Genomic DNA, 11,093 nt, shown 5'->3' on the forward strand with positions numbered 1-11,093 from the left:
TCAAATGGGGGAGCCTGTAAAGCCCTGAGAACTAATGTCAAATCCCACGGGGCTACCGGGGGAGCAAAGGGCGGCTGAACCCTTAGAACACCCTGAAAAAAGGTCCTTACATCCGGCAGCGGGGCAATCTTCCGCTGAAACCAAACCGAAAGTGCAGAAACCTGAACTCTCAGGGAGGCCAGACGGAGACCTTGCTCTAAACCGGTCTGAAGAAAAGAAAGCACTCGAGAGACCCTAAACACTTTAGGATCATATTCTCTCAGTTCACACCACTGAAAAAATGAGTGCCAAATTCTATAATAGATTCGGGCAGAGGAAGGTTTCCGCTCCCTCAACATTGTCTGCATTACAGAATCAGAAAACACCTTTGTCTTTAGGACGGAGGCCTCAAGAGCCATGCAGTCAAAGACAGACGAGGAAGATTCGGGTACAAGCAGGGACCCTGTATTAACAGGTCCAGCCTTAGAGGAAGAGGCCACTGAGTGTCTATGGAGAGACTCTGTATATCGGTGAACCAATGGCGTCTGGGCCAGGCAGGAGCTATCAGTATCACCATACCGCTTTCCTGCTTGACCTTCCTGATGACCCTGGGATGAAGAGCCAAAGGCGGAAAAAGATATGCTAGTCTGAAATTACACCTTACTGCCATGCCAGAGCGTCTACAAATTCGGCCACCGGATCCCTGGTCCTTTACCCGTACCTGTGCAACCTGTGGTTGTGTCTTGAGGCCATGAGGTCTATTTCTGGAAGACCCCATCTGTCCACCAGGCCCTGGAATACCTGTGGATGAAGAGCCCACTCTCCGTTGTTTATATCCTGCCAACTCAGGAAGTCCGCCTCTCAATTTAAGACCCCTAGTATGAACACGACTGATATTGCTAGAAGGTGATGTTCCGCCCAGACAAGAATTTTTGACACTTCTGCCATGGCCCCCCTGACTCCGTGTGCCATCCTGATGATTGAGGTAAGCTACCATGGTGACATTGTCGGATTGTACTTTTACAGGTCTGCCCTTCAGTATTTCCTGAGCCTGCACAAACGCTCTGAATACTGCTCTCAGTTCTAGGATATTTAAGGACAGAAGACTCTCTGCCTTTGTCCATCTTCCTTGAAAAGTGTACTGACCTGTCACCACCCCCCAGCCGTGAAGACTGGCATCGATCGTGAGGAGTGCCCACTCTGGAATCCAAAATGGGCAACCCTGGTTTAGACAGCACGTCCACAACCACCAAGACAGGGACAACCAAACTTCCAGTGAGAGATGGATCATCTGAGATTTTATTGATCGGTACTCCCCGTTCCAGAGTAAGAGGATCAACCGCTGCAATGGTCTGGAGTGAAATTGGGCATAATTCCACCATGCTGAAGGTGGACACCATTGACCCCAGCACCCGCATTGCTGACTGTACAGACACCAGCCTGTTGTGAAGCAAGTTGTGTATCCACAACTGGAGGGCCGCAATCTTGTCCTCTGGCAGATATATTCTCTATGCCAAGGAGTCCAGGCGTGCCCCCAAATGTACCATCTGTTGCACTGGAAGAAGTGACGACTTCTTCCAATTTATGATCCAACCGTGACTGTGTAGACACGAAACTGTCAGCCCGAGATGATACTGCAACTCCTGTGGAGACTGTCCTAACAACAGGAGATCATCCAGGTATGGCAGAATTCTGACGCCCTGGTGCCTGAGACATGCCATCATCACTGCCATCACTTTTGTAAACACCCGAGGGGCTGTGGATAAACCGAACAGCAGTGCCTGGAACTGGAAGTGTTTCTGCCCCACCGCAAACCGCAGAAACTGCTGGTGGGATGGTGCAGTTGGTATATGCAGATATGCATCCTGGATATCCAGGGATACCATGAAATCCCCCGGCTCCATTGCCAACACAATTGATCGCAGTGTTTCCATACGAAAACTGGGCACCCAAATAAAATGTGTTGAGCACCTTTAGGTTCAAAATAGGCCGGTAGGACTCATTCGGTTTCTGAATAAAGAATAGGTTGGAATAATAACCTTTCCGTAATTGATTCCCTGGAACCTAGATAATCACACCTGATATTAGCAGGGATTGTATAGCCTGTTGGAGGGCCAAGGCCTTTACCGAACCCACTGACTGGGTTATGCAAAAGAACCTCTGGGGAGGACTTCTCCAGATTGTCAGTGCATTTCCCCGGGAGACAACTTCCCGAACCCAGGCAACCGTTGTTGTGAGATGCCAGGTGTCTGAAAACTGAAGAAGTCAGCCTCCTACCCCAGGGGGAGGCCCGCCCCATCAGGCCACCGGCTTGTCCTGGGACCTGGAAGTCGGACGTTTATTCGGCCAGGGTTTCTTAGATAGTGGTTTTCTGCTAGAACTGGCTATAGGTGAGGATTGACCTCTAACTTTCCCCTGCGGCCGAAAGGTCCGAAAGGACAACCCTTTAGGTGTAGTACCAGATGCTGAGGGTAGACCAGCCATTTTAGAAGCTGCCACTGTAGCCACAATCCTGTCCAGCTCTGTCCCAAACGGAATACCTCCCGTAAACGGACGGGATTCTAAGGCCTTCTTAGACCCTGCATCCGCCTTCCAATCCCTTAACCACAGGGCTCTGCGCACCACAATGGAGACAGTTGATGCTTTAGAAGATAATATCCTGGCATCCAATGCTGCCTCCCCCAAATAGGATGCAGCTTCCTTGACATAGGAAATATTCTCCAGCTGCTCCTTAGACATTTCTGGCAGGAATTCTGCCAAAGTCTTCATCCATTCTTCAATGACTTTGGAAACCCAAGCCGTAGCCATAGCTTGGCGAGTGGCCACGCCTGAAAGCGAGAAGACTGCCTTAAGACAGGCTTCCAGCCTCCTATCTGTTACATTTTTAAGAGAAGATGCAGACGGTATGGGCAATGTGGCACTCCTTACCAGCTATGCCACATGTGCGTCTACCGACGGCGGAATTTCCCATTTAGTACACTGTTCCGACGGAAAAGGGTATAAGGCCACAACCTTTCTAGTAAGATGTAACTTTTGATCCGGAACTTTCCAGGCTTCCCCCAAAAGCTCCGACAAGTGTTCTGATTTGGGAAACTCAGCCTTCGCCACTCTCTGGCGCTTAAACACAGGCGCCTTTCTTTGCAGCAGTTCTCGCTCATATATGCTTAACACAGCTTTGACTGCCCTAATTAAAAAAAGGACATCTGCTACTGGAAAATTATCCCTTTCCTCCCCCAAAAGAGAGTTTTGAGAGGAATCATGCGCCTCCTCACCCTCATCAGAGGACGTGCCGGAGTCAGTGGCTTGGCCTGCATGTGAGGCCGGACGCCTTCTGGTCTTTGGCTGCATTGGTCTAGCTGCTTGTAGCAGCTGCTGAAAAGCTGCTGAAGATGAAGCCATTCCCTGTCCAGCGTGCGCATACAAATCCATCCAAGATGGAAGCATAGGGGGCATAAACATAGCAGGTTGCAGCAGCTGATATCTTATCACTGGGGCCACCAATCGTTACACAACCTGCACCATGATCTGGGAAAAAGAAGCCCAAAGGGGCTCTTGTCCAGAGGCTGGTAAGTTTGACTGATGTAGTGACTCTTTAAAAACAGTGATCACATAATCCATTTTGTATGAAATCCTGTGGAGATAACCCCGCTTTGCAGGCCATACAAGACACCAGCACAATGATTTTTTATGCAAAAGTTCTGAGCACACATGTGACAATGTTTCACCCAAACTACACCACACACCTGTAGTAGAGGGTTATAAGGAGAAACAGCAGTGATAGGTTAGCAGACTGACAGTTATATAGACATAAAAGACAGTATCACACACAGCAGCTTTCAAAACTCACATGCAATGCATATATACCACCTATATAAGCATATGCATCCTAAGCTCTTAGTTCACTACGAACAGCTGGAGGCCTAGTAGAATATAGAGCTCTGTATGACCAGTCACTGTGGGAGAGGCACACAGGGAGACTGACCAAACCTCCTGAGTGTACAGCCACCGAGAGCACCTGACAGTGGTCTCTGGCTGACTCATATAGAGGGAGGCTGGGAAGAGCAACCCAGACGTGGAAGCCTAGCAGGGCCGATGTGAGGGTTGAGGGAGGGGCCACCGGGGAGAGCGAACTCCCCTATGCTGTATGGATCCACCCGGCTCACTGACATGGCCACCGCCATCTAACCCCCGGCTGTCAGGAATCCATCAAGTCCCGGTGGTCTAGTGTGAGAGGCAGACTACCCTGGCTCCTCACTACAGCGGTCCCCCTGCCAGTCTCCACCGCCGGAGGACGGACCGCCACGTGGCTCCGGCGTCAGCGGCCGCTGCAACCACCCTTACCTGCATCCCCATGGTTCCCGGTTGCAGTCCAGGGCCCTGTGTCCCTGCCGGAATCACTGGCTTTACACCAGTGTTGCGGCGCCGGCGAGGGTAGATGGAGCAGGTAACTCGCGCGTCTCCCATCAGACGCCTAGCTACTTCTCACAGCACATGCCGCCTGCTCAGAGAGAGACAAAAAAAAAAAAAAAAAACTTGTCTCTGGGACTGCTTGCCCCAAACAGAACATCTGACTGCCTGTAGCGGGGTATATGTGGGGAGGACCCAGGGCATCCTGGGAGCTGAGAGCTTGTTTTAACTGTTTGGTGCCTGGATCACTCCAACCACATACCCCAACGTAATGGCTGTGGACCCCATGGACCCCGAAGAAGAAAACAAGATGTATCAAATAAAAGAGCTACCAGAGATATGTATATATAGACATAAAGACGTTAGAGAAGCCTATTAGAATGTAGGATTTTTCAACCAATTGTCTGCAGGTGTTGCATGGGCTGCGACTGCAGGCAGGTGGGTTTTCCCTTTTATGGTCTTATCCCATGCAACCGCAGGCTCTGCTCTTCTCTGGCGTCCTGTAAGAGGAAATTGTTTCGTCTTCTTTAAGGGTCTGATCTGTGACCACCAACATCACATGCTGTTTATGCTTCCCCAAATACCTTGCGATCGACATTCTGGGGAGGTTGTTTCAGAGGCCGGCCACCACTAAGCTAGGAACTTAGTTGTTCAGAGTGATTGGAGGGGACCTTCAGAGCTGCATTTTACAAGCTCTGCTGCGCTCTGCATATACAGTCAGGTGCATAAATATTGGGACATTGACATAATTTTCATATTTTGGCCTCTATTCACCACTACAATGGCTTTGAAATTAAACAAACAAGATGTGCTTTAACTGCAGACTTTCAGATTTAATTTGAGGGTAATTACATCCAAATCAGGTGAACGGTGTAGGAATTACAACGGTTTCTATATGTGCCTCCCACTTTTTAAGGGGCCAAAAGTAATGGGACTATCAACTCAAAAGTTATTTCAGGGACAGGTGTGGGCTATTCCCTCATTATTTCATTATCAATTAAGCAGGTAAAAGGTCTGGAGTTGATTCTAGGTGTGACATTTGCATTTGGAATCAGTTGCTGTCGACTCTCAATATGAGATCCAAAGAGCTGTCACGATCAGTGAAGCAAGCCATCATTAGGCTGAAAAATCAAAACAAACCCATCAGAGAGATAGCAAAAACATTAGGTGTGGCCAGATCAACTGTTTGGAACATTCTTAAAAAGAAAGAACGCACCGGAGAGCTCAGCAACACCAAAAGACCCGGAAGACCACGGAAAACAAACTGTGGTGAATGACAGAATAATTATTTCCCTCGTGAAGAAAAACCCCTTCACAACAGTTGCCAAATCAAGAACACTCTCCAGGAGGTAGGTGTATATGTGTCAAAGTCAACAATCAAGAGAAGACCACAAGAGTGAATATAGAGGGTTCACCACAAGATGTAAACCATTGGTGAGTCACAAAAACAGGAATACCAGATTAGAGTTTGCCAAACAACATCTAAAAAAAGCATTACAGTTCTGGAACAACATCCTATGGACAGATGAGACAAAGATCAAGTTGTACCAGAGTGATGGGAAGAGAAGAGTATGGAGAAGGAAAGGAACTGCTCATGATCCAAAACATACCACCTCATCAGTGAAGCATGGTGGTGGTAGTGTCATGGCGTGGGCATGTATGGCTGCCAATGGAACTGGTTCCCTTGTATTTATTGATGATGTGACTGCTGACAAAAGCAGCAGAATGAATTCTGAAGTGTTTCGGGCAATATTATATGCTCATATTCAGTCAAATGCTTCAGAACTCATTGGACGGCGCTTCACAGTGCAGATGGACAATGACCTGAAGCAAACTGCAAAAGCAACCAAAGAGTTTTTTAAGGCTAAAAAGTGGAATGTTATGCAATGGCCAAGTCAATCCTCTGACCTGAATCCGATTGAGCATGCATTACACTTGATGAAGACAAAACTGAAGGGAAAATGCCCCAAGAACAAGCAGGAACTGAAGACATTTGCAGTAGAGGCCTGACAGAGCATCACTAGGGATGAAACCCAGCATCTGGTGATGTCTATGCGTTCCAGACTTCAGGCTGTAATTGCCTGCAAAGGATTTGCAACAAAGTATTAAAAAGTGAAAGTTAGATTTAGGATTGTTTAGTTTGTCCCATTACTTTTGGCCCCTTAAAAAGTGGGAGGCACATATAGAAACCGTTGTAATTCCTACACCGTTCACCTGATTTGGATGTAATTACCCTCAAATTAAATCTGAAAGTCTGCAGTTAAAGCACATCTTGTTTGTTTCATTTCAAAGACCTTGTGGTGATGAATAGAGGCCAAAATATGAAAATTCTGTCAGTCCCAATATTTATGCACCTGACTGTATATTTTGTAATAATATAACAACAATTTCTAAAGCATTTTTTAAAAAAAATTAGTTAAATGTTTAAATAAAGTTGCTGATCTACAGTACAGACGTCAGAGTTCTTGTCAATTCCCATTGAGGGACAGTACAGCCATAAAAAAAAAAAAAAAAACACACAGCCTGCTAACTGAAAAAGTGCTCAATGACATGCAGCAAAAAAATAATAATTCATAAATGATGGCAGCTATCCAGAATTGTGTCCCAGTTTATACTTTGATCCAGTAGAAATTCCATAGTTTACAAAGGTTAAAAGCCCTCATTTACTAAACTCTATAAACTTAGGGGCTTATGCTGAATGGAACACATTTGTGTCTAAAAATTCTAGCGCTATCTGTGTTCATACAAATAGGCATAATTGTTACATGAATATTGCGATTAGCCTGCATATATGCATAACTGTGACAATGCACCTCCCATTCAGCTGCCAAAAAATATATGGTTGCTGACAGGTATATTCAGCTGTATCTAGATCAGACTCAACCACATTTGCGTGAATACGCCTATACTTACCATCCCTTCCCTTCTCTCTAAAATTAAGAATGCACAAATGTCATACAGGTGTGTCCTTGATTATCTAGCCTCAATACGGCATGTAGCATGATATGCCTGGCGTGAGGGAGCTGCGATGTCCCGTGCATCTTTTTTGCCGAAAAAGTGTCTAAATCGCAATGCCATGTGAATAGGATGCACTAGGAGACTGTGCTGAATAACTTGATATGTGATGCATCTGAGTCTGTAAATGGAACTTGGCATGGAAAAAAGCTGCGGTCATTGCATCATAGCACGTCACATGCTGATTGAGAGACTCAGACGTACACAAATATTCAAGTCGCATATCAAATGAATCATCACAGTCTCATGATGCGTCCTAGTCGCATCACATTGCGACTTAGACATACTTTTGCCCCCAAAAAAGACACCTGACACTAGCAGAGTTGCTCGTGACCAGGCGCACAGAGAGTGGCTGTTTGGCGCGGCTGGAGCGAAGACGAGTGAGAACACATCTGTATGTATATATGTCTGAATATGCATAAGCATAAGGACTTTTATCTGGGCATGCACAGTACAAATTGTAATATTTTACGCTACGTTACCTGGCATTAGCCTCTTGCACTGTACATCGTATAGCAGCCTTTATTTACAATTTATACTAAATAAAAAAAACATAGTACCTTTTATTATATAATACTACAATAAAGCAAATAGCCAACTCCCCTTTTTAAAACACCATCAGTATTCAACAAGCATATTTTGTTGAATAAAAAAGTGTTTAGATGTAATAATTCCATTACATATTACCCTTTTTTACACCACCATCTTTGTTCTAATGCCAATCATTGCATGCATTCTAAGGGCTGAGATATACAGTAGGGAGAGTTTATTAGATTTACATGGGATTTTCTTCTATGAAGCTTTAAGATGCCTAGCAGATGCTTCCATTCATTATAAGCAAAGTGCTGCAGTCACTGATTGGCTGATAGATCCCGCACATCCTGTAAGAAAATACTCCAGCCCATTTTACAAATACATATATGAATGAACAACAGTTCAACAGAATAAAATATAGCATTAATCACCTAATAGGTTTGCCAAAGATGAAATACTGCAAAAGAAATACACTCTGTGAATAAAAACAAAAAGAAGAAACATGAAAAATAAGGGTGTGCTTGTACATACAAGCAGTTTCATATTTTAGGCACAAGCTCAATTTTCCTCCATTTTAATGGGATATGCACTGTGTAACGTACATGCATCCTTTATATGATCCATTAACCCAACTCTGCAATTACGAAAGGCTGACTGTCATCAGTAGCCCATGTCATGTCATTATTCCTGCTTTTATGTAAGGTGGGTGATGTGAAAGCAACAGACAAATCTTGCATAAATTGTTCTCTTCTGAGAAGATTCTCTTAAAACATTGTTTTGAACAGCACATAGATTTACCCATCATTGGTTTCCGATCTCTGAAGAATGAGGCAATCTAGTTCTGTCAACCAGTGAGTCATTTTAATAGACACTGTATACTTGCCATACATGGCAATGAATATAAATCTGCAATTACTAAAAAGAAACACAATATGCTATCTTTAAACAACACGATCCAAAATAAATAAGTAGGCCGGCTGAATGAATGGACTGATGTGAATGCAGACGATGTTGATGGATCATAGATTAGTCTGCAGATACAATGTAGACAGTTTATTCTACAAATATATGTACAGTTACTGCTCAGATAGAAAAATATTTGAATTAAAACACAGAAAAGAAAAAGTAAATGGCACTCACCAACAAATTCTTCATCATCATCATCATCTTCCTCTTCATCCCCATTTTCAGAGTCGGTTTGCATGGGCTCATCGGCAAAGTTGACCCCTTTGGAGTGTCTGAAAGGTAAGTCCGTGCCATGACTTAGGGTAGCCCCTTGGCTCTGAGACTCCTTCAGCTGGGTGAAGTACTGCAGGGCGAATTCCAGCAAGTCTTCAGGCTGCCTCCTCAGCACCTCCACTGTAAACCTCTGCAGCAGCTCCGTCAGCCCCTCTGGGATTTCTATACTCATTCCTGGGGCAACGATCAAATTAGGGATTTAGGTGGCAAATGAAAAAAAAATGTCAATATCTATAAAGAAGAAAATATGAAGATAGGAATGTGTGCATATATTTATAGCACAAGAGAAGCTGTGGATTGTGTTTCTCCTGAAGCAGCTACACAATGACAGGTTACCCAGGTAGGGAACGTGGAAATGAGCAGAAACATAGGGGGGTGCAAGAGAGATAAAATAGCCACTGCAATAAATATACTGCTCCAGGGGATAAATGCCAGCTCGCGGGGAAAGGGATTGTCTCTACCTGGAAGAGTTACACTTTTGTTTTAAATGAGAATGTTACTAAATACATACATTGAGAAAGGGGGAAGTCAGTGAGGTCCAGCTAAAATGAATGCATGGACACAGTGTAACAGGATTGTATGCACACAAATGGATCACACAGGACGATTTAGGGCTAAAACATAAAAAGAGCCAGAGGCAAAAGTGATGATGGTCCAAACGCATTGAGGAGGTGCATTAGAGGTTACTAGTGCATGAACACAAATCCAGGCAGACAGTTATTCTGCAGGAGAGAAGACAATCCAGGGGATTTGCTCCTGTTTCAGACGGATACACAACTGCGCTACCATACAGAGTGGATGATGGAGGAGGAGGCACCAATACAGAGGTCCTCAGTTGCTTAGATTGCCCATTTAATTACATCAGTGATGCAGAATACCTTCCCACGCCGCTGCTTTGATACTTCACAGGAAGCCCGCTCCCCAGCACGAGAATTAAATCCGCGGGTGGCAACAACAAACACTAAATCAGCGGTATACTGGGTACCAGCACCGTCATCATGGTGAGAGCCGCTGCGCGGCGATGTAATCCTGTCTGCAGTCAGTCAGTATCCGCGCCTGTCCGCCCTGAGTATAGTAGTGCCCGGACCCGGGATACGAGCTACAGTAGCATCCGGCTCATGCCGCCGCCTGTGTCAGCTACAACAGACAGAGGCACTCGCAGCGCACATGTGACCCCCTCCCCAGAAACCATGACAACCACCTCTCTGAGTGACTGCGCCTGTACAGCGGCCACAGCGCGGGAGAATGCTGGTTACAGGGTGCGGCGCTCTAGGCTGTCACTCTCCACGATTATTACTACAGTAGCTCATTGTGTGCTCACTATGGCCCTCCTGAGTCCTCCCCAATGTCACCTCTTTTGTGTTGGATTTAGTGCTGGTTAACTGCCAAAAGTAGCACCTAAAAGGTCTTATCATATTAAAATTGAGGTATCTCACTGTGGTGGTGGTGGTGGTTGTGGAGAATTACGTAGAATTGCTGAACTTAAGGTTTAATCAGTTAAGAGCAAGTAGGCTAAGCCTGGCTTTCCCTGCGAGTAATGAGGCACTCTAACCCCGAGCTCACTGATTGCACACAGACCCATATGGTAGCGCAGACAGAACTGAGACTATTTTTACTGCATATGGGATCACAGTCGCAGGCAGAGAAACGCCCTGTAAATGGTCGCAACATGCTTGCGTTTTAGTCGCCACCCCCGCCAGTTGCCACCCACAAACGGTCCCTGCATGTCACTTTGTGAATAAATCCTCACTGCGATCAACATCTGTAACATTACGCAGGCGCAATGCGACTCAGATGCATGCACAGACCACCGATAATGACTCAACTGCGTAAACATTGCCATTGCGTCCATCTCTCATTCAGGCCCTAAGTCTGCACTTAAAATGCTGTCGTATATGTATAACATGAAAGCTAATAAA

The 11,093-nt window shown here is 45.5% G+C and overlaps 1 protein-coding gene across 1 annotated transcript in view; it reads right to left on the reverse strand.

Annotated features, from left to right (window-relative positions):
- Positions 1 to 10,250, reverse strand: part of PRKAR2B (protein kinase cAMP-dependent type II regulatory subunit beta) — a 149,918-nt gene extending 139,668 nt beyond the window's left edge. Inside the window, exon 1 of the mRNA XM_088480212.1 lies at positions 9,076 to 10,250. Within this exon, the coding sequence (XP_088336338.1) occupies positions 9,076 to 9,346 (271 nt within the window). The 5' untranslated portion in view covers positions 9,347 to 10,250. The remainder of the gene's footprint in view (positions 1 to 9,075) is intronic.
- Between the last annotated feature and the right edge of the window lie 843 nt (positions 10,251 to 11,093).

Source organism: Taudactylus pleione, unplaced genomic scaffold (genome assembly GCF_031769625.1).
Source record: "Taudactylus pleione unplaced genomic scaffold, aTauple2 ptg000251l, whole genome shotgun sequence".
Taxonomy (NCBI): domain Eukaryota; kingdom Metazoa; phylum Chordata; class Amphibia; order Anura; family Myobatrachidae; genus Taudactylus; species Taudactylus pleione.